This window comes from Antennarius striatus, chromosome 4 (genome assembly GCF_040054535.1).
Source record: "Antennarius striatus isolate MH-2024 chromosome 4, ASM4005453v1, whole genome shotgun sequence".
NCBI lineage: Eukaryota > Metazoa > Chordata > Actinopteri > Lophiiformes > Antennariidae > Antennarius > Antennarius striatus.
Window position 1 is genome coordinate 26,576,592 of NC_090779.1, and position 23,682 is coordinate 26,600,273.

The 23,682-nt window shown below is 47.1% G+C and overlaps 3 protein-coding genes across 6 annotated transcripts in view; 2 read left to right on the plus strand and 1 right to left on the minus strand.

The window, feature by feature from the left end:
• The first annotated feature begins 321 nt into the window (after positions 1 to 321).
• borcs5 (BLOC-1 related complex subunit 5) lies at positions 322 to 3,825 on the plus strand. Of its 3 annotated transcripts, none has more exons than XM_068312275.1 (4): positions 322 to 506; positions 2,647 to 2,790; positions 3,327 to 3,484; positions 3,586 to 3,825. In XM_068312275.1, exons 1-4 carry the CDS (start codon positions 464 to 466, stop codon positions 3,817 to 3,819), a joined length of 579 nt encoding a protein of 192 aa, XP_068168376.1. In that variant the 5' UTR covers positions 322 to 463; the 3' UTR covers positions 3,820 to 3,825. The 3 variants fall into 3 exon arrangements, with proteins under 3 accessions (XP_068168376.1, XP_068168375.1, XP_068168377.1); XM_068312274.1 differs by lacking the exon at positions 322 to 506 and adding an exon at positions 513 to 842; XM_068312276.1 differs by lacking the exon at positions 322 to 506 and adding an exon at positions 944 to 1,016.
• A 1,002-nt stretch (positions 3,826 to 4,827) lies between these two features.
• Positions 4,828 to 23,682, plus strand: part of LOC137593508 (alpha-1,3-mannosyl-glycoprotein 4-beta-N-acetylglucosaminyltransferase C-like) — a 40,495-nt gene continuing 21,640 nt past the window's right edge. The window contains exon 1 of one of the 2 annotated variants that reach the window (XM_068312267.1): positions 4,828 to 4,929. In XM_068312267.1, coding sequence (XP_068168368.1) covers positions 4,867 to 4,929 — 63 coding nt within the window. In that variant the 5' untranslated portion in view covers positions 4,828 to 4,866. Of the gene's footprint in view, positions 4,930 to 22,922; positions 23,110 to 23,682 lie in introns of those variants that run through there. The other variant, XM_068312270.1, reaches the window with a different exon arrangement.
• LOC137593379 (uncharacterized) lies at positions 20,929 to 22,160 on the minus strand. Its single transcript, XM_068312037.1, has one exon. The coding sequence runs from the start codon at positions 22,158 to 22,160 to the stop codon at positions 21,270 to 21,272; it is 891 nt and encodes a 296-aa protein (XP_068168138.1). The 3' UTR covers positions 20,929 to 21,269.

The following is a 23,682-nucleotide window of genomic DNA, read 5'->3' on the forward strand; positions in this document are numbered from 1 at the left end:
CACCAACAGAAAACATCCAGTCCTCATATTGAATTTTATTTGTTTATTTCAAATACTGGTCTGATCCCCAAAGGGAAATTAAGACAGTTAATTAATGCGGGTTGTTCAGTGTTTATTCTACTGCTGGGGGGGGGGGGTTAGTGTATATTCTGCCGCCGGGGGGGGGGGTCTTTAGTGTTTATTCTACTGCTGGGGGGGGGGGGTTAGTGTTTATTCTACTGCTGGGGGGGACGTTTAGTGTTTACCGCTGGGGGGAAGCAGACAAGAAGCCGTGGCGGGTTGCAATAGGCGAGTCTCTCCAGCAGGTGGCGGTAGTGAGACACGAAAGCAGCGGCAGAGTGCTAGCTGCTGGCCTCAGCGCTGGGGGGGCTCCTCCTCCGTCACGTCCGGTGTTGGTATTTACGGAAGTGAAAAGCCGCGAGCTCGAGTCGAGACGCGGTCGTTTCTCCAGCATCTAACACTAATGTCCACAGGTTTCCTCCGCCTCCTTTCTCCTCCAATGACAGGTTAGCTCGCGGGACTAAGCTTCAAAGAGGCGCGTGCTCGCCTTTTGGCTCGTGAGGGTTTAGCATGAACCTTTGGCTCACGGCTAACCGGCTAGGTGGTAGTGTTTAGCTCGTGTTCACGTCCCAGTGGGCGTTCAACGGGTGACTGAGGGCTCGCGGGCGGGTCACCTGACAGTAGTGACGTCAGTGGTTCTGGTGTGTGGATAGGCTCGAGCTGCTGGGTAGTTAGCCTGTTAGTTAGCTGGTTAGCCTAACTAGTTAGCTTGTTAGCTAGCAGCATGGGGGCGGAGCAGAGCGGAGACGCGGAACACAAACACCCGGACTGCGGCTCCTCTGGTGAGTGGCTGTTAGCAGCTAATGTAGCATTAGCATGACGTGACACAGACGGGCTATGACGTCAGTCTCACGGTTTTAATGAGCACAGGGCGGGATGTCAGTTCCGTCCCGTGTTGTGGAGAGAATCACTTCATGTTATCTGTTTACAACAGCTGAAGCTCTTCAGTAGTAGTGGTACTTCTCCGTGTGTAGTAGTAGTAGTACTTCTCCGTGTGTAGTAGTAGTAGTACTTCTCCGTGTGTAGTAGTAGTACTACTTCTCCGTGTGTAGTAGTAGTAGTACTTCTCCGTGTGTAGTAGTAGTAGTACTTCTCCGTGTGTAGTAGTAGTACTACTTCTCCGTGTGTAGTAGTAGTAGTACTTCTCCGTGTGTAGTAGTAGTAGTACTTCTCCGTGTGTAGTAGTAGTAGTACTTCTCCGTGTGTAGTAGTAGTACTTCTCCGTGTGTAGTAGTAGTACTTCTCCGTGTGTAGTAGTAGTACTTCTCCGTGTGTAGTAGTAGTACTACTTCTCCGTGTGTAGTAGTAGTAGTACTTCTCCGTGTGTAGTAGTAGTACTTCTCCGTGTGTAGTAGTAGTAGTACTTCTCCGTGTGTAGTAGTAGTACTACTTCTCCGTGTGTAGTAGTAGTACTACTTCTCCGTGTGTAGTAGTAGTACTACTTCTCCGTGTGTAGTAGTAGTACTACTTCTCCGTGTGTAGTAGTAGTAGTACTTCTCCGTGTGTAGTAGTAGTAGTACTTCTCCGTGTGTAGTAGTAGTAGTACTTCTCCGTGTGTAGTAGTAGTACTACTTCTCCGTGTGTAGTAGTAGTATTACTTCTCCGTGTGTAGTAGTAGTAGTACTTCTCCGTGTGTAGTAGTAGTAGTACTTCTCCGTGTGTAGTAGTAGTAGTACTTCTCCGTGTGTAGTAGTAGCAGTACTTCTCCGTGTGTAGTAGTAGTAGTACTTCTCCGTGTGTAGTAGTAGTAGTACTTCTCCGTGTGTAGTAGTAGTAGTACTTCTCCGTGTGTAGTAGTAGTAGTACTTCTCCGTGTGTAGTAGTAGTAGTACTTCTCCGTGTGTAGTAGTAGTAGTACTTCTCCGTGTGTAGTAGTAGTAGTACTTCTCCGTGTGTAGTAGTAGCAGTGGTACTTCTCCGTGTGTAGTAGCAGTGGTACTTCTCCGTGTGTAGTAGTAGCAGTGGTACTTCTCCGTGTGTAGTAGTAGCAGTAGTACTTCTCCGTGTGTAGTAGTAGCAGTAGTACTTCTCCGTGTGTAGTAGTAGCAGTAGTACTTCTCCGTGTGTAGTAGTAGCAGTAGTACTTCTCCGTGTGTAGTAGTAGCAGTAGTACTTCTCCGTGTGTAGTAGTAGCAGTAGTACTTCTCCGTGTGTAGTAGTAGCAGTAGTACTTCTCCGTGTGTAGTAGTAGCAGTAGTACTTCTCCGTGTGTAGTAGTAGCAGTAGTACTTCTCCGTGTGTAGTAGTAGCAGTAGTACTTCTCCGTGTGTAGTAGTAGCAGTAGTACTTCTACGTGTGTAGTAGTAGCAGTAGTACTTCTACGTGTGTAGTAGTAGCAGTAGTACTTCTACGTGTGTAGTAGTAGCAGTAGTACTTCTACGTGTGTAGTAGTAGTAGTAGTACTTCTCCGTGTGTAGCGCGACGGAGGAGTTAATTTCCCTGACTGTACCTTCTTAGGAGATCAATAAAGTTCTACTCTCTCGACTCTCTCTAGTGTGAACCAGATTTATTGTAAACTGGATTCAGTGTAAACTGGTTTTAGTGTAAACTGGATGAATTGATCCATTTTTCCTGCTGTCTTTGCAGTGGTTCCATCTCAATCCAAGCAGAAGGCCAAGATGGACGACATTGTGGTCGTAGCCCAGGGAACCCAGTCCATGCGAAATATCCACAGCGACCCCGACGTCATAAAGCTTCAGGAAATCCCCACATTTCAGCCGCTGTTGAAAGGTAGCAGCCTGGGGGAAACTCCAGAATCAACCCCACCATGCGTCAGTCATGAATCAAAGAGCATTTGAAGACGGGATGTGACCGGTGTCAGAAAACAAACCTGACACCCGTGTCAGACAATACCTGCCCGTAATTTTCCATCTCTGCTCTTTTCAATAATGTTTGGCAGTGATTTCCCTCTCTTCAAAGCAGCTCTGTTAACTCAGATGTTTGGGAGAGATCAATGAGCAGATCTGTCGTGACTCCTATTTTAATTTCCACTATGGGAAGATTTCAGGAGTTTCATCTCATTTCAATCCCCAGAAGTCCAATTTCAAATTCTGTGCAGTGAAGCTAATATCGCTAACTCGTTACTGCTTGATGAGAAAATGGAGAATGAGCTGCGTTTCCTGTCGCCACACACGTGAAATAGCAGGAGGGGTAGTTGTGTCTGCTCCTGTGCAACACTGATCAGATTGTTAGCACGTCTGTCTGTTGTCTGGTGGGAATCTGTTCCAACGTGTCCATGGGGGTCTCCTGCTCTGTCCTCGCCACAGGTGTTCTGAGCGGCCAGACGTCACCCAGCAGTGTGTGTCTGGAGCGGCTGGACGCCTCCCAGGTCCTGCAGCTCTGCCTCCGTTACCAGGACCACCTCCATCAGTGCGCCGAGGCCGTGGCCTTCGACCAGAACGCCCTGGTGAAGAGGATCAGAGAGGTACGGCCCCGACATTCACCAGGACGCCCCATCTGTCAGGAAACTGTAAATTCAAACTTGTTCCAGTAAAACCAGTACCGCACCCACTCGTCTCTTCCCAGATGGATCTGTCGGTGGAGACGTTGTTCAGCATCATGCAGGAGCGCCAGAAACGCTACGCCAAGTACGCCGAGCAGATCCAGAAAGTCAACGAGATGTCCATGATCCTGAGACGCATCCAGATGGGCATCGACCAGACGCTGCCACTGATGGAGCGTCTCAACAACATGCTGCCCGACAACGAGCGCCTGGAGCCTTTCAGCATGAGGCCTGAAGGGGGCGCCACCAACAAGTAACCTCCTCGTGTCCATCCTGTCCTCCTCCCATCAGTGCTGGGCTGTGGAGGAAGAGTTGAGGTTCATCAGCGCTTCTTCTTTTTACTCCTGTTTGATTGAGCTGTTGCTAATCCACAAACCACTGAGGCAGCGACAGCGACGCTTTCCTGTCGGGAGTCAGACTGTCTTCATTTTAATGGCGTGAACTCCGTCTGCTCAGGGACGTGTCCCGCAGATGTGGTGCAGGTTTTTGAGACTGAAGCTGCCGTGAGCAACAGAATCCTGCGTTGGCCTCCTGAAGCATGAGCGCCGCTGAAACGCTGGCGTGGGACTTATCCTGGATCATGTTCTCACACCGCAAACATCCGCTGTCTGTCAACATGAGGCTCCTCTCGCTCCGGCACCACGCGGCTGCTCGCTGGAGATCCTCCTGTTTCCATCATACACACATCCTGTTTCAACTCAGGATGGTGTGATGGAGACTGAGGTGGATTCTGTACTGAAGGAGTGGATTTACTTTGTGTGTGAAGTCAGAGTGTGTTTGTGGACGTTGGATGGCCCCGGTGTCTGTGACGAGCTCGTGTCTTGTTTGGATCTTGTTCCTCTGGTTGACTGAAGGAAGTGAAGCAGGACTGAACAGAAAACATCATCAAGAGTCTTCAGAGCCGTCAACTAAAGGCCACGCCTTGGAAACAGTCAGACCTATGAGGACGGTTAATACACAAACGCCTTTGTCTGTCAGAGGTCCTGTGTTAGGCTCAGGGTCAAGGGTCACATTTTAAGGAAACTGCTGTCAGGGGGGGCCTCGTGTGAAGCGGCGTGATGTGAATAAAGCTAACTGAGACCCTGACTCCCTTCTTGGTGACTGATGTGGTGTCGGTGTGGCAGCAGAAACAACAAGGTGATGGTGACACATTTGTGTTGAGCTGGGTCAGCGCCTCTGGCCAGAGACAGTCCACCGTGTGCTACTCTCCCCCGCCGGAGGAATCCCACCGTAGGGGTGTCTCCATCCTGCGCCCCCCCCCAGGGGTGCGTCTCCATCTTGCTGCCCCCCCCTACGCTGGAGGAATGCCCCCAGAGAGGCGTCTCCATCCTGCTGCCCCCCCTGCTGGATGTTCTGGTGGATCAGAGGTCAGACAGGCTACAAACATCAGGGTTTATGTGTAAGCTGGTCATACTGGCGTTACCATGGCGACGACAGGAAACTGATGGATGTGACGCTCTAATGTTTTCAGTGCAGGTCACGTATTCATAGACGACTACAGTATTTTCCGCATTATAAGGCTCACCCTCAATAATTTGTTTTATAATTTATTCCATATATAAGGCGCACTGGATTATAAGGCGCACACATTAAAAAATAAAATGTATTTGATAAACCGGCGGCTGTAGTTGCGCAATCCGTCCACTAGATGGAGCCGCGCTGCTCAGACAGTCATGATTGCATTCATAACTTCCTGACTACCTCTGAATGGCCCCTGTTGTTATGTCAATGAGCCATTCTGAGCCTCATCAAGGAAACCTGATCACTTTGTCATCTTAGAAAGAAGTCAACACGCATATTAAAAAACCTGACATTAAAACTGGTTAAATTCATTACCAGTGCAGTCAGTGCCAACAGAGTGGATTATTTCCTGATCTGAAGTTCGAAGCAGATATTTAAACTCCGACGTTCGTCTTCGTTTATTAATTAAATATTGTTTCGATCGGTAGTCCAGTCGGAGGTGAGGTGCAGCTATTTGCTGCTGTGTGTCCTCAACAATTTTTAACCAGTTTTTAATGTCAGGCTGATAATTTACTGTCAAACGTGACGCTGTTTTACTCCTAGAACTGACTTTAACGTCGGTGTCTCACCGCCGTGAATCTCACCGCACGTCGCTGCAGACAGAATACACAAGCCTGAATGCGTCCCTCCGCCCCCTCAGAGCTATCAACTACATTTGTAAATCAATAAAGCACACCTGACACCTTTGTCTAGCAGTGACTGCTCTTGGAATTTCAGAAAAGGCTGTAAGTTCATCTCTGAGGGTCTTTATTCACCTTTAGTCCAGTTTCTCCGTGTGTTTCCACAGACTAATAGAATGGACCGTCACTAGATTCCAGATGACAGCACAATGGGGTTTTTAGACCAGTTCAGTTCAAAGTGGGTTATTTCTGACGCCAGATAGTTAGAAATACTGGGATCAGTCAGTCAGTCAGACTTTATTCATAGAATTGTGAAAGTTCCTTATGTTTTTCTACGTAACCACCGGTGCTCCTACAGTCTGCTCTACCGTCTGAGAGCAGCTCAGTCAGACCGGGACTTTGGTGACGCCCCTTGACTACCGTTGTTAGGGGGCGTGGGCCCGAGTGCCTTGTGAGGGGGCGCCTCTGGTGGTGGAGTGCGGCACGACTGGCGGCCAGACTGCCGGCTTTTTTTCAGCGATCATGTTTTTAACCAATATTAATAGTAATCCCTATATAAAACGCACCGGATTATAAGGCGCACTACGGGATTATGAGAAAAATTTAGGCTTTTAGGTGCGCCTTATAGTGTGGAAAATACAGTAATCTGATCGTACCGTTTAGTTTCCAGCTTCTCGTGTGTAAACATTTGCTGCTTGTCATTTCTTGATGATGGTAGAACTTACTGCAAGTCGCCGCGTTCTGATTGGATGAGTCGCTGCATTCTGATTGGACAAGGGGTGTAATGTTTGTTGTGTGAATACACGTCCTGTGAACGGTCCTCCGGCTGGCTTCTTCCTGATTTGCTGGAGAGAAGAAAAGTTTTTCCATTCAAAGCAGAACTCTTTCACACCTTATGCCTTTCATGTGTAAATTAAAGTGCTGGGGAACGTCTCCACGTCCTCGGGGGCTTTTGTTAGAGTGAGGGGCAGAAATAGAATTTGGCGTTTGGTGGTGAGGAGGTGTAAAAGTTCCTGGTGTCAGTAATGAGGACGCTCAGAGCTGGATTTTAACGATGTTAACGGCAGACGACACAGACCCGTCTGACCCTGGATGTCAGAGCTTCGCTCCCTTTCTACTTCCTGTTTTGCGATGCTCTAAATCGGAAACATTAAAGTGAGTCTGGGTGTCTCGCCCCGCTCGTGTTTACGGGTGGAATCTGCCCGACGTGGGGGGGGGGGGTGTTCTGGCTGCGATGAGCAGAAATCACCGAGATCTGAAAAATACGATAAAACTGTGTTTAATTAGAGAATGTGAGGTTCAGGTTTGGTTCAGTCAGTTTGAATTCAAATTCCTTTTTTTTACTTGGTGGGAGGGGCTGGATGATTGCCTGTATTGATTCCATCTTGTACAGTGACCCCCCCAGCACAGCGTCTTTATTTGACACTCCGTCAGTAGCAGTGATGGATATGCAGTGATGCCCCCCCGCCCTGGAGTCTGACTCCCTCACATCTGTCAGGAACATCTCATAAAGCTCTTTGTCGCTTCGCCGCGTCGCTCAGGGACGCTCGGCAGCCGGCGACCCGTCCCCCCCGAAGCGCAGCGGCGCCACCCGGTGGTAAACAGAAAGGACTGTTTACTGTGTTTGTTTCCACTCAGACCCCCCCACACCTCCATCTGATCAGAGGAACTCCCCCACGCCTCCGTCTGACGTGTCTACCAGCAGTCCTGTGGGGGCACTGAAGCCCCCCAGCTGACCCGGGCCAGAGGCGGGGTCCCGTTTGACCTGAGCTCCCTCTCAGGTTGTCGCGGTAACCGTTCACCTGGAGTGGAGCAGTGTTTTCTGACGGAACACGTTCCCTTCTGGTTCATCAGCCATTGAGGAGCCTGCGTCCGTCATGGACACCAGAAACACGGAGTGGGGGTGTTTCAGGAGGGGGGGTGTTTCAGGCTGAAGCTGCAGTAGTGTTTCCAGCCGCGTTCCATTTCGCTTTCAGAGACTGAATGGTGCATTTTGCTGTCTGATTTGCCGCAGTATTTTTATGCTTTTTTACATCCTGGTACTTTCAAACATCGGGATCGTCCTCGCCAACAACAGCTCGTGTTCTGACTGGCAAACCAAGCAGCTGATCAGTCGCCACACCGGCGCCCACAGCTGTCAGGCTCCGCCTTGAGGTGTGATGTCACCTTCTTATCAAAATTAAAATGACAGAACTTTTATTCATGTCTGCTTGAACCGATTGGTTCCTCATCAGTGAGGTGGCCCCGCCCATCTACATGATACAAAACTGAAAACCGATTGATTAGTGGTTTAAATCACCTGTTGGGTAAAAACAACAGAAGACCAGATGTCGTGGGTCTCAGAGGAACGGCTCTGCTTCTGTGAAACATCAGACCACATTCTGGACCTGGAAGGAACCAGTCATGCTGCTTTGGGGCGTGACACACACCCCAGTGGTGGAACCAGTCAGAACCAGTACCGTCTGGTTCCTTTCAGGGCCTGGAGGTGCAGCGCACGTCCCCTTCGGCTTTGATCCAGTGTTGACCATGAGGATCAGTTACAAGAGCCTTTCTATTCATGAGTGTTTGATTAAATTCATTTCATGAAACCAGAATCAGCAGAGAGGGAATTGTGGCCAGTCCTCCAGGTGACGACCGGCTCTTGCGTCACCCACGACGACGGCCTTTCATCCCGTTCCGCCAGGTTAGAATGTGAGCGGCGGCTGAATGTTTCGTCACGCTTGGAGTTCCTGCAACCCTTCAAATAACCAGTTATGAAATATTCAGTCCTCGTCTCCGTGGGGACGGAGCGGGAACACAGCGGGGGGGCTGATTGGTTGACACTTCCTCTTCAACTCGCCGTGACTGCATTCACCGTTTACTATGACAAGCCTGGCGTTAATGGAGCCTGTTCACACCTTTCACCTATTACGGTTCAGGCAGGTAGAAAGAGAACAGAGGATTACGTCTGAGAGCCGCCGCCCATTTCCTGTCATTAACGTCACGCGGCTTTGTGTTCATGAAAGTTACTCATTTCTGTTTTTCTGTGGCTCTCTAAAACAACCGCTGGGACTGAAGGGTGTAAAACATCAGTGTGGATGCTAGTGGCGCTAATTGAACGTGCAGACGGAGCTCTTTTTAAGATGAGTCAGAAGTATAAATGCAAAGTAAGTTTTTAAATGTCCTCAGCTCCAGTTTGATTACATCCAAGGCTTAAAGCCTCTCAAACCGTCAGATCCTGATGTTTCAAACAGCAATCGTTCAGTCTGAAAGAGTACATTTATATTTCCTTCTTGTTTCTCTGTCAATAGAAAAACGATCCTTTCCTTTGTGTTTGTTAATTTATCCATTCGTTTTCAAGCAAACAAACGGATTCTGGGGTTCTTACAAACTGTCCGACTCAAACGTAGAGCAGAAAGCACTGAAGGAGCGCTCGCCTCCACCGCCATCAGTGACACCTGAAAGACCCTCTGTCAAAGCCACTTCCTTTTTCAGCCTTCATCACCAGTGTAGGACAGGACACGCTGTTGTGATGTCACCAGGATTATGTCACTACAGCTAGTCCCCAACCTACCAACATCACTGCTTCTGTTTGTAAGTCCTTTTTTATTCAACTAATCCAGAATGCTGCTGCCCGTGTTCTGACCAGGACCAGTACCAGAGACCAGGTTCTGGATTAGTTGAAGTGTCTTCAGTGACTTTTTGGGGCAGCCTGAAAAAAGTGCGTTACAGTAATCTAGTCTGGAAGTGATGAAAGCGTGGATTAATTTCTCTGCATCACTCCGTTTTAAAATATGCCTGATTTTAGCAATGTTTCGGAGATGGAAAAAGGCCGTTCTAGAAACCTGCTTAATGTGTGTGTTAAACCAGAGATCCTGATCAAAGGTGACACCTAGGTTCCTCGCAGTGGTTTTGGCCTCAAACGTGATGCTATCCGAGGCTCTTACATCACTTGGCACTACATCCCTAACGGTCTTTGGGCCGAGCACAATAACCTGAGTTTTACCAGAATTTTGAAGCAAAAAGTTATTGGTCATCCAATCTTTAATCCCTTTGATACACGCCTGTAATTTGAACAGCTGATTGACTTCATCAGGTTTAATCGAGAGATATAATTGCGTATCATCGGCATAACAATGGAAGTTGATGGAGTGTTTCCTTATACATGCTTCGTCTGGGTAATTTGATAAGATAAACAGTAATGGACCAAGAACCGAGCCTTGAGGAACTCCATAGCTAGCTGTAGTGGACTGGGAGGAGTCGTTATGAACGTGAACAAACTGGGAACGGTCAGTTAAATAGGACTTAAACCACATCAGTGCTGATCCCTTAATACCAATTGTTTGGTCCAGACGTGCCAGAAGAATATTGTGGTCAATTGTGTCAAACGCCGCACTAAGGTCCAAGAGAACCAGTATAGAAACAAGTCCTCTGTCTGAAGCGGTTAGAAGGTCGTTGCTAACCTTGACAAGTGCTGTTTCCGTACTATGATGTTCCCTGAAACCTGACTGGAAATTCTCAAATAAACTGTTGGATTTAAGGAAATCACAAAACTGATTAGCGACTATTTTCTTCAAGATCTTAGATAAAAACGGGAGATTTGAGATGGGTCGATAATTATTTAGAACAGTAGGGTCCAGGAACATGGTACGTATCCTGTAGATAAAGACATGTTAATTATATTAAGGAAGTGGTTGCCAAGTAAAGGTAGGGCTTCTTTGATGAGTTTAGTTGGAATTGGATCTAACAGACAGGAGGACGGTTTAGCTGAGGAGATTATTTTAATCAGCTGACTGATCTGTATTGGAGAAAAGACATCCATAGAACCAACGGGTTCAGCAGTCAGCTGTGTGTTTTCCGGATCTAAGGGACCTAAAGAAGGACCAGAGTTTGAGGATAGGATGCCATTAATTTGGTCTCTGATGAGCAGGATCTTATTGTTGAAATTCATAAAATCATTGCTGTGGAGACTTGATGGAATACTAGGATCAAATGTGGTTCTTTGTCAGAACCTGTGATTGTTTCTTTTGTCCTCCAGTAATGATGAATAATAGGCTGCTCTAGTGGAACGAATCCCTTACTGTATTTATGTAAACCATCTTCTCCTAGTTCAGTAGAACGCCATTTCCTCTCAAGTTGTCGGGATTCTTGCTTTAATTGGTGGGTGCAAGAATTAAACCAGGGAGCTCGCATCCCCTGTTTTATAGTCTTGTCTTTTAGTGGAGCAATTAAATCTAAGGTTTTTCACGGAAAGTCTGTTGTATTGTCAACAAACTCATCAATTTTGAGATGGACTAACATTAACTGAGTTCGGAAAATGATCCGCTGTGTGGTTCAGTTGTGGATACTTGGGATTTCTTCCCTGAATTTAGAAATAGTATGATCTGATAGATTTCTAGTTTTTTTGCAGGAAGAGAATTACACAATAGCCGAATGTCAAAAGTTATCAGGTCAGAAAGGATAGGATTACGAGGAAAGATGACCAACTCCTCAATTTCAATCCCATAAATCAAGACTAAGTCCAGAGTATGCTCGAACTGGTGGGTAGGTTCCTGTACACACTGACTAAAGCCTATGGAGTCTAGTAATGACATAAATGCCCTACTGAGGCTATCATTACTGTCATCCACGTGAATATTGAAATCACCAACAATTATGACCTCATCAGTTTTAAGAATTAAACTAGTTAAATCGGCAAATTCAGATAGAAAGTCACTGTATGGACCAGGAGGACAATAAATGATGACAAATAACAGGCTGAAGTATTTTCTGGATTGGGTTTGATAGGCTCAGACTAAGACTTTCAAATGGATTAAATATAATTTTAGGTTTAGGTCAATTCTAGCGAGGAATTAAAAATAGATGTAACTCCTCCACCTCTGCCTGAGACTGGAGGGATCTGATCATTTAGGTGACTAGGAGGAGTAGCTTCATTTAGGGAAAAATACTCATCCTCACTTAACCAGGTTTCCCTTAAAAAGAATAAATCAATATAATAATCTGATATAATGTCATTGATTAAAACAGCTTTTGAAGACAGATCTAATATTTAGGAGACTACATTTTATTGTTTCGTACTCCGGAGCTGTTGAAATCCTGGTTTTGATTTTTATTAAATTTGGATGTCCAGTTGCTTTCCTCTGGACTTGAAATAACTTAAATTTCACGTGAATTAACTTTAAACGGTCGAGGGACAGACACAGTCTCAATGGTGTGTACAGTGGATGACAGCATGGTGGGTGACCATCCTAGGAGCGCAGGGACCTGTTTGAGACTACGACTCTACGTCCCGGTCTCACCTCTGGGTCAGGGTTTTGGGTAAAAAAAATAAAGTGTCAGCAGACATCATTCATCCAGGATCCTTTATCTGTCCGCCTCTTTGGCCGCGGTGCCGCTGGACTGCGTCGGCTGCTCCACCTCTTTGACATGGCGTCCATGTTTGCTTTGAGATCACGCCACTGTTTTACATTCTCAGCATGAAATATTAAGTCATTATTTTCCCTTCAGAAGCAGCCACTCCTGCCATCAGTTGTGCGTTTTATCCTGAGTGTGCTCAGTTTGAGTCACCTTTCACACAAAGACCCCAGGTAGGAAAGAGGAATTCATCAAGCTTTATCTGGACGGCCAGGGAAGGCCAGACTTTGTGTCAAGAATTCCGGACACAACTCTCACTTCAGATGCATCAGGTCCGGATGAGCCGACCTCTCAACAGGACCCCCTCAAGAGGGTCCTACTATGGGGGATCTGGTCTGTCTGCTTTGTTACGACACCAACAGGAGGAGACTCCGACATCTGCAAACTTTGCTCTTTGTCATTTGAAGTGGGGTCCTGTTCTGACCCATCACGACCAGGAATGGAAACGTCCACACACTCAAACATTCCGTCTTTCCACTGACTCTTTAGACACTGGTCGACATCTGTGTGTATTTTTTTCCCTTGAAAACTCAGCTGTCACATCCGTGTTTTATTTAGTCTGGGGTTTTTTTTACCGCAAAAGTGACAAAAATGACATATGACTCGGTATCTAATAAAATTTAGTAGATTGTAAAGTAGTTTGGGGAAATGCAAATGAAGACACCGTAAATCACTGCTGTAAATTTCAGGCGGATGACGTTCCCCCAGCTGTTGCTCCAGACAGATTTGTATTCTGTGTTTTGGGGCAATACACACACCATCGTCTGAATCCAAAATCACAGCTGAACTCTTACACAAACTCCATCGCCACGACAATAAATAATCGAGACAGGTGAATAATTATGGCGAGGGGAATCAATTCCAATTCAAAGTTTCTGACGAGCTAATGGATGGAGTTCAGGTTGGGCCGCAGTGATGAACGCCGGAGGTGAGGGAAACTTCCAAACACGCCGCGTGATCGGCCGCGTGATCGGCTGCGTCGGCGCCACCATTGGAAATCTGATGATGTATGGAAGGCGTGAGGGAAAGTATTGACGTTATTTACCTCGCACAATCAACGCTCATCACAGGCTTCAAGGTCCTGTATTTATCATTTATCACATGAGGAATTAATTCTATTTTAAGAGGTGGGAGAAGTGGGGACAGGCACATTGTAAAAACGCTCCACTATGAGTAAAACCTATTAATGTGAAAGTGGGTGACTTATGTGGTAAATGTTTGTCGTTCTACTAACAAGTAGTTTGAGCAGCTGATTTATAACTTTATCTGGCATCAGAAGATCGTTAACGCTGATGCAACAGTTTGAAAGCGTTGAATTTACTGTCCTAGTAGGTCAAGGTTAGGCCAGATTAAACGAGTTGGATCACCTGCTGGAACAAATCAGAACACGGAGAGGAAGAAGTTCTGCCAAGCATATCTAGGGTTACTTATTGGGAAAAAAATGTTTTACACGCAGTTTATACTTTAAGGCAGCACAGCTGTCATGTCAGAGCACAAAGGTTGTAGGTTTGAGTCTCAATCTGTGTGGAGTTTAATCTTCTCCCCGTGTCTGCATGGGTTCTCTCCGGTTTCCTCCCACCTCCAAAAACTTGAGTGGTCGTTTGTCTTTCATGTGGTTTTGTGGTGCACTGGCATTGTGTCCGGAGTGTCACCCAACATCATGGCTGCTTGGATAGGCTGCAGCAACCCCCGTGACTCACGAAAGAGAAGCAGCTTGGAAAATGAACGAAAGAATTTAGACCTTAAGATTGAATAATTTTACCAGTGGAGCCTCGTAATTTCACCTCCAGTGGGAACCCTAACCCTAACCCTTGGGGCGGCAGTGGCTCAGCGGTGGAGCAGATGTCTTGAATACCAGACATCGTCCAGCCATCGGCGGCTCGATTCCCGCTCCCGCCAAGACATCCTCTGGAGCATGAGCTGACACTGGCATGTGTCAGCTCACCTCCCAACCACTGCTGACGCGCCCCTGAGCAAGGCGCCGTCCCCCCTACAAGCTGTTCATTTGGGACGCGATCCCTCACCTGACCCATCACTCTGCCTCCCCCCTATGTACACAGACTAACTGCATGCCTACAAGCCCCTGGGGTGTTGTGTGTTTGTTCAGGGGCCTTTTCAGGGGTTTGTTCAGGTTGGTGTGTGCATGTCTAACTGGAGAGTGTAAAGAGAATTTTCCGTTTCAGGATTAATAAAGTATAATTCTTCTTCTTGACTCACCTGTTGCCTGTGTGAACGCAGCATGTGATCGGTTTGGAGTTGGACGTTCCCTGAACAATGACTCCGATCATGATGAAAACACTCTAAGTTCAGACTTTGTCACTCGGTGTTGTAACTGTGACTGACTGCTGGCGGAGGCCAGGCCGCTTGTGATCGTTCAAACTTTGTTTGGCAGCTAAACACGATGAAATCTTCTCTTTAATGCCTTCCAGATGGAGGAAATACTCATTTGCATTTGTTACCAGCGAGACAAGACGAGGATGAGAGAAAATTCAATCTCTCTCTCTCTCTGGTGTTTGGGACGGACTGAAGTGTCAGCTGTCAGCCTCTCAAATACCCTCAAAGCGACTTGGACTTTTAAAACAGTTAATTAAGACTTGCTCTGACACATTCAGCATCGATTTTTCAAGCAGGAAATCCACATTCATATTTCAAAGGGAAGAAGGTCACGCAGCTCAACGCCAAGAGACCGTTCACCCGCAGAAATCTTTGCATGGCCTCATCAATGTTTCATTGATTTATTCATCTATTCGTGGATTGTCTGAACTTGTCCCTAAAGTACACATGAGTGTCTCCTGTACATTCGTGTTGTCGTCGTACCGACGGTCGTACGGCCGTCAGTCATCATTACGACCACTAATGGGTCGGGTTTTTTTCCACTCACAGAACCCAACAAAAGTTTTGCAAATAATGAAGTTGCTCTCAAGAGAAGACGTCTGAAACTAGCACGAACAGCCCCGTTCCCAGATGAAGTCTGGCAAACTATGGCTTTAGTCAGGCACGGAGATGTGGAAGGTTCTGCTGGGCGCCGTTTCGAGTAGAAACGGGCGCCGAAGCCCGTTAATGCCTGACTGGCCTGAGTGTCAACGGTCGCTCGTCGTGTTTTTCACCACGATTCCCACGGCAACGAGCGGCACTGCATAAATACAGTGAAATGAGTCACTTCTCCGTTTTCAGGCGTTGCTTTGCTTTTCCTGGAGGCGCTGGCCTGAAACCATCGGTGGTTGAAGGTGGAGGAAGGAGCGCTGGGGCGTATGGGAGGTGAAGGAGTCACAGCGGAGGATGAGGACTGGTGGCTCTGACTCTCTGATCAAACAAACTACAGCTGGACCACGAAGACACTTCTCCTCATTTCATTCCCCATTAAGCCCCTGGTGTTTGTCCAAACCTTTGCCCATTGATTTTTATCACTGCCATCCAGACACCAGTTTCAGCTCATTTCTCAAGCGTATGAAAATCAGGCAGCAGTGAAGAAAATATGCTGTAGCTGCGTCCCCCCCACCCGCAGGACGTTCATCAGCGTCTTCCCCTCATCTTCCTACTCTGGTTTCTCTGTTTCTTCAGTGACTTTTTTACCAGGTGAGATTCCGCAATGAAAGAAAAACTTAAAGTGACGGATTGTCGTGAACTCTCAGGCTCACGAGTGTCGAGAGTTTTCTGTGAAAACATGAAATTAATAGCGGCTGCTTGGAAGGTTGTAAATAAAAATGCATCACTGCCCCCCTCATCCCGATCTCATCCATCACGGATCACACCGGGCCTCACCAACGATTGGAGACGAATGTTCCCGGGTTCCTCCGAGACAGAACCGCCAACCGGAGGACGCCAAGTATTCATGCTGGTGCTTTAACGCATCGTAAGACAAGAACGTACAGATCATATGATGATCCTCACCCGACGCCAACGTGTTCACCAGCAGAGCGTCGGGTGAGGATCATCACATGATCTATACAATGACCTCATTCGTTGGTTACCTGGCTCTGCTGGTGAACATGTTGGCACCAACGTGTTCACAAGGTCTCGCTGCAGACACTCCGTGTTCCTGCTCAGCTCCTCGTCACATGGACACCTTCACATGGGAACTGTGTTAGTGTTCCGTGTTGGAGGTCCGTGTTGCTGTTCTGTGTTGATGTTCTGTGTTGGCGTTCTGTGTTGGCGTTCCGTGTTGGTGTTCCGTGTTGATGTTCTGTATTGGCATTCTGTGTTGGCATTCTGTGTTGGCTTTCCTTGTTGGTGTTTCGTGTTGTTGTTCCGTGTTGGTGTTCCTCATTGGCGATCCGGGTTGGCTTTCCATGTTGGCTTTCCATGTTGGTGTTCCGTGTTGGTGTTTCGTGTTGGCGTTCTGTGTTGGTGTTCCGTGTTCTGAACTGAATGATTCAGGACTCACACTTTAAAATAGCTGCGACACACAAACACGACAACGCAGAGCTCTTCACGCCCCCGCCATTAACTGCTTTTCACACCAAATTAAGGTGCCTATTCCACAAACACACGGCAGCACGCAGGATGTATGTTCCCTACATTTAACGGGCTTGAAGGCTAATTATAATTGCAAATCGGTGACTTGACTCCTGGCTGTGTTTGGGTGCAAACCCAGCTAGAAGAAATTATTAAGGCTACATGCTCACTCGTCTCATACTCTTAGTGTTTAAACTGGAATTTATTATTTAAATTAATTCATTTTATGCGGACATTATGTAGATTATTTAAAATAATGAATATTTAAAATATTCACATATTTGAGCACTTGTGTATCGTTATGTGGAATTTTTTAGTTAAATATCGATTAGAATGAATAGACAATCAGGGTTAGAGTTAGCAACCAAAACATTTTCCAAACCCCCCTTTAATTAAAATTGACGTCAGAGAAGCCAAACGCTTTGTTGAAGCCATCTGATCCCTGAAGGAATTCCTCAAACAATGATCAAAATGGAAATTGAGTGACTCCGAAGTTGGTTTTTGCTGTGGAAGAGCAAAACTAAACTAAACCCACCGGCAGCATCCAGCTCAGTGCTGCTGGACCAGTGTATTTTGTCATCCTGTCAGGTCTTCAGTGTGTGTTCATCCTGTCAGTTGTATGTTCATCACAGGTCTGCTACCCGCCCGCGTTCAGTTTGGACCAGCGTCTAAAGCTAGCATGTGTGCTAATAACCATGTATAAAGGCTATATGTCTCAGCTCCTGATGACGTCAACTGGTTGTATTTATTTTGCAAAGCAGAGGAATGTAATGAACTTCAGCTCCTCTGATGGTTTTTTGATGAGCATGGATAATTTAGAGGCAAAGCCAAACACCGCCACAGCGGGTTTGGAGCACAGTAGTTGAAAAATGTGACTTAGAGGTCCAACCAGGTGGTGAAGCTCCACAGGGGAAGCTTCTGTATCCTGATCCAGTCAAGAGTAGGGTAGGGTAGAGTAGAGTAGAGTAGAGTAGAGTAGAGTAGAGTAGAGTAGGGTAGGGTAGAGTACAGTAGGGTAGGGTAGTGTTGGATAGGGTAGGGTAGAGTAGAGTAGGATAGAGTAGAGTAGAATAGAGTAGGGTAGAGTAGAGTAGAATAGAGTAGGGTAGAGTAGAGTAGAGTAGAATAGAATAGGGTAGAGTAGGGTAGAGTAGAGTACGGTAGGGTAGAGTAGAATGGGGTAGAGTAGGGTAGAGTAGAATGGGGTAGAGTAGGGTAGGGTAGAATAGACTAGGGTAGAGTAGAATAGAGTAGGGTAGGGTAGAGTAGAATAGAGTAGGGTAGGGTAGAGTAGGGTAGGCTAGAGTAGAACTGTATTGATCCTTCAGGAGGTTCCTTCAGTTGCGCATCTTCTGCCTTGTACAATTTCCTCCGGGATTATTAAAGTATCTATCATCAAGTTTTAAGTTTTATTTATATAGCGCTTAATCATGACAGCAGACATTTCAAAGCGCTTTAACAGACAGAAACCCAACTGAACCCTCCAGAGCATCAGAGACAGTGGAGGGAAAACCTCACTCATTGAGGAAGAAACTCCGGACAGGACCCAGACTCTTTTGGGGGGCCATCCGCCTCGACCGGTTGGGGGGAAAAGAAATCAAAGGAAGATCAGGACAGGGTCAGAGAGAGAGAGACAGAGAGAGAGTGAGACAGGTCAGAGAGAGACAGTATCAATATGGTTAAGGTTGATAAAGTCAAGGCACAATTACAGCTGATTGGATGACTGTATGGAGGAAGGAGGAGGAAAGGAAGCAGGACCCCAGCTGATGGATAGTTGAGGGGTGGTACTGGTGGGCTCGGAGGCGCAGGTCCACAGAGGAAGGTCCACGGCGGCTGGGCGGATGAGGGGTGGAACAGTAAGATGACACCAAGGAAGAGAGGCAGCAGGACCCCAGTCGATGGTTAGGGTGGGGGGTGATACTGGTGGATGGGAGGTGCAGGTCCACAGCGGATGGGTGGATGAGGGGTGGAACAGTATGGTGGCGCGGAGGAAAAAGGAAGCCAAACCCCAGCTGATAATTAGGTTAGGGGTGGTACTGGTGGGATGGGAAGAGCAGGTCCATAGCAGATGGGTGGATGAGGGGTGAACCTGAGAAAAACCTGGGAGAACATAGAGCACAGAGACTCCAGGGAAGAAGTTTAGTTAGTACGGTGTGATTGGAGACTTGAAGAGTGAGGTCAGAGAGGAGGAGGAGTAACAGAGATGGTTGGAGAGAAGGGGGAGGAGAGAGGAACTCAGTGAGTCTGGATGTTGAGTCTCCAGCAGTGTAGGTCTATATGAAAATAAACGTAGTAACCTGAGTTACCATTAATTGTAAAATTTATGAAAAAGAAAAGTTTTAAGTCTAGTCTTAAATAGTGAGAGGGTGTCTGCCCCCCGAACTGAGGGAGGGAGGTGGTTCCACAATAGAGGGGCTTGATAGCTAAAGGCTCTAGCCCCCGTCCTACTTTTATAAATTCTAGGAACCACCAGTAGGCCAATATGTTGAGAGCGTAATGCTCTAGATGGATTATAAGGAACTAAAGTTCCTTCAGGAAGGTCGGTGCCACCAAGGGCTTTGGAAGTGAGGAGGAGTATTTTAACATCTATCCTAGCTTCACAGGAAGCCAGTGCAGAGAAGCAACACAGGAGAAATATGGTCTCTGGCACTGGTCCTGGTCAGAAACCTGGTCTCTGATACTGGTCCTGGTCAGAACCTGGTCTCTGGTACTGGTCCTGGTCAGAACACGGGTGGCAGCATTCTGAATTAGTTGAAGAGTCTTCTGCGACTTTTTGGGGCAGCCTGTTCTAGAAACCTGCTTAATGTGTGTGTTAAACCAGAGATCCTGATCAAAGATGACACCTAGGTTCCTCGCAGTGGTTTTGGCCTCAAACGTGATGCCATCCAAGGTAATTACATCACTGGGCACTACATCCCTAACAGTTTTTGGGCCGAGCACAACAACCTTAGTTTCATCAGAATTGAGATGCAAAAAGTTATTGGTCATCCAATCTTTAATCCCTTTGATACACGCCTGTAATTTGCACAACTGGCTGACTTCGTCAGGTTTAATCCAGAGATATAATTGCGTATCATCGGCATAACAATAGAAGTTGATGGAGTGTTTCCTTATCAAATTACCCAGAGGAAGCATGTACAAGATAAACAGTATTGGACCAAGAACCGAGCCTTGAGGAACTCCATAACTAACTGTAGTTGACTGAGAGGAGTTGTTATTAACGTGAACAAACTGGGAACGGTCAGTTAAATAGGACTTAAACCACATCAGTGCTGATCCCTTAATACCAATTGTTTGGTCCAGTCGTGCCAGAAGAATATTGTGGTCAATTGTGTCAAACGCCGCACTAAGGTCCAAGAGAACCAGTATAGAAACAAGTCCTCTGTCTGAAGCGGTTAGAAGGTCGTTGCTAACCTTGACAAGTGCTGTTTCCGTACTATGATGTTCCCTGAAACCTGACCGGAAATTCTCAAATAAACTGTTGGATTTAAGGAAATCACAAAACTGATTAGCGACTATTTTCTCCAAGATCTTAGATAAAAACGGGAGATTTGAGATGGGTCGATAATTATTTAGAACAGTAGGGTCCAGGTTAGGTTTTTTGAGAAGTGGCTAAATTACAGCTACTTTAAAGGACCGTGGTACATATCCAGTAGATAAAGACATGTTAATTATATTAAGGAAGTGGTTGCCAAGTAAAGGTAGGGCTTCTTTGATGAGTTTAGTTGGAATTGAATCTAACAGACAGGAGGATGGTTTAGCTGAGGAGATTATTTTAATCAGCTGACTAATCTGTATTGGAGAAAAGACATCCATAGAACCAAAGGGTTCAGGAGTCAGCTGTGTTTTCTGGATCTAAGGGACCTAAAGAAGGACCAGAGTTTGAGGATAGGACACCATTAATTTTGTCTCTGATGAGCAGGATCTTATTATTGAAGAAATTCATAAAATCATTGCTGTGGAGACTTGATGGAATACTAGGCACAAATGCACTGTGGTTCTTTGTCAGTCTGGATACAGTACTGAACAAGAACCTGTGATTGTTTCTATTGTCCTCAATTAATGATGAATAATAGGCTGCTCTAGCAGAACAAAGTGCCTTCCTGTATTTATGTAAACCATCATGCCACGCAGTGCGGTACTTTTCTAATTTAGTAGAACGCCATTTCCTCTCAAGTTGTCGGGATTCTTGCTTTAATTGGTGGGTATGAGAATTAAACCAGGGAGCTCGCATCCCCTGTTTTATAGTCTTATTTTTTTAGTGGAGCAATTAAATCTAAGGTTTTTCGCAGAGTCTGAAGTAACGTCAACAAACTCATCAATTTGAGATGGGCTAGCATTAACTGAGTTCAGAAAATGACCCGCTGTGTAGTTCAGTAGTGGGATTAGATTAAGCATACTTGGGATTTCTTCCCTGAATTTAGAAATAGTATGATCTGATAAGTTTCTAGTACAAACGTTTTTTGCAGGAAGACAATTACACAATAGCCGAATGTCAAAAGTTATCAGGCAGTGGTCATAAAGGATAGGATTACGAGGAAAGATGACCAACTCCTCAATTTCAATCCCATAGATCAAGACTAAGTCCAGAGTATGCTCGAACTGGTGGGTAGGTTCCTGTACACACTGACTAAAGCCTATGGAGTCTAGTAATGACATAAATGCCCTACTGAGGCTATCATTACTGTCATCCACGTGAATATTGAAATCACCAACAATTATGACCTCATCAGATTTTTTGACAGGAGAGCAGCGCCATTCCAAGTGGGATGTATGCCGTCTCTCCTAATGAGACCGGGCTTTCCCCAAAAAGTCCGCCAATTATCAACAAACTGAATGTCATTAGCAGGACACCACCTAGACAGCCAGCGGTTGAGTGAAGACATGCGGCTAAACATGTCATCACTGGTCAGATTGGGAAGGGGGCCAGAGAACACTACGGAGTCCGACATTGTTTTTACGTAGCTGCACACCGACTGAATATTAATTTTTGTGACCTCCAATTGGCGTAACCGGGTGTCATTACCGCCGACGTGGATTACAATCTTACCATATGTACGTTTATCTTTAGCCAGCAGTTTCAAAAATGACTCGATGTCGCCCGCTCTGGCACCCGGGATACACTTGACTATGGTCGCTGGTGTCTCTAGTTTAACGTGCCGCACCACAGAGCTGCCAATCACCAGAGTAGGTTCCTCAGCGGGTGTGTCGCTGAGCGGGGAAAAGCATTTCGAGATATCGAGTGGTTGCGGGGATTGGTGGTGAACCCGAGGCTTTCGCCTGCCACTATGTTTCCTACGAACAGTCTCACACTGCTCCTGCTCGGGGGCTGCTGGAGGACGGCTAACCTGAGCTGGGGAGTGGCTAGCGTGAGCTGGTGGGTCCGCTCCGGCTGAAGCTACCTGACTAGGTGGCACAGCTATGTTTTCAGTTAAGGAGCGAACCAGTGCCTCCAACTGACTAAGTCTTGCTTCCATCCGAGAAAAAGCACTACACTTAGTGCAGATGCCCCTCTCGCTGAAGGAAGCGGGGGGAAAACTATACATCTGACAGACTGAGCAGCAGAGAGAAGGAGAGGGAGGAGAGTGGACAGAGGAAAACGTAGCCATAGTTAGCAACAAAGATAAGCTAAGCTAGCTCTGAAGTACGGAAGATTACTTTAATTAAAGTTTGTAAAAGGTTAGCTGAAATATGTGAGAGCTTTCGCTATCAAGTTTTGAGATGGAGAGAAACAACTAGCTTACTCTACAGTTCTAAAATGACAAGATATTAACAGTGATTGTGTGACGAAAGCGAACCAACAGTCAAACAAACACAACAGGTAATGACGGAAAACGCTTACCGCAACAGGAAGTGCAGCCAACAACCAACTATCTATCTATCTATCTGTCTGTCTGTCTGTCTGTCTGTCTGTCTGTCCGTCCGTCCGTCCGTCCGTCCGTCCGTCCGTCCGTCCGTCCGTCCGTCCGTCCGTCCGTCCGTCCGTCCATCCGTCCGTCCGTCTTCTCCAGCTTCACGTCAACCCGTCAGGTAGTCTTTGTAACCGATCCCAACTCCTCCACCCCTCTACCTTTCATCACTGTCCAGCAGTGTGTTTGTGACCCCCCCCCCATACAACAGCTTCTCTCGGTTTCCGCTGCACAAAGTGCATTTTTTAAATTTATCTGTCCAAATGTGGATGAGCTGAGGGGCACAGCTGCGATGTGATGCATCGCCTCTACAAGACAGACAACTCAAAGGGGGGGGGCAGGAGATGGGAGCGGGGGTTGGGGAGAAAGGAGGATGGGGGGGGGAGAGGGAGTGAGAGAGAGAGAGAGAGAGAGAGAGAGGGAGTGCAGTAGAACGAGGGAAGAGCGAGCCAATGGGAGGAGGCGGTGTGTGTGTTACACCTTGTGTCGGGGGGGGCAGGGACGTCGGGAGGCAGGCAGTGCTGGAGAGAAGCAGATCAAAGAGACAGAGGAAGAGGAGGAGGATGGAGCACGGCGCTGCAGCGGCGTGAAGCTTCCTGTGCGGAGTGTCGATGTTCTCTCCTCGCTGTGAGTCGTGGACGTGATGTAGGTGAGTCAGCCGCCGCTCCACGTCGGCGCCACGGACAGGTGGGCTCTCCTCTGGGGGGGGCTACACACCCCCTTTTCCCAACTTTTACAGAGTTAGGTCCCCCGTTAGACTTGAGGCTCTGAATGCTCTCTGGTTTGGTGAACAGCCTGCAGGAAGTGTGAATGAGTGCTGCCCCCTCCCCACCCCCGACAGCCGGGTAGAGTTTGGACTCTCCTACTGACAGGCGGGCTCAGTGGGAGGGAGACCAGTCAAACCCGAGGGGCAGTTGGGATCCGCGTCCAGAGACGATCTGGCACCAAGTAGCCCCCCCTAGTCCGGTTCCACAGCGCCTTTATTCCTGGAGGCTCCTGATTGGTGGGTTCGGGTTTTTGTGGGCAGGTGATGTGACAGCTGAGCTCCACCACAGCTCTCATCCTGACACAAGCTGCAGCTCAGCTGGTCGCCGCGGCGATGAAGGGATGACCTGCCTCCCTCTGACAGGTGGATCAGAGCCTTACTGCCCCCCATCAGATTGGGGGTGTTTGGGGGGGTTGACCTGTGACGGCGCCTGATAGTATCATATGTTCCCTCAGA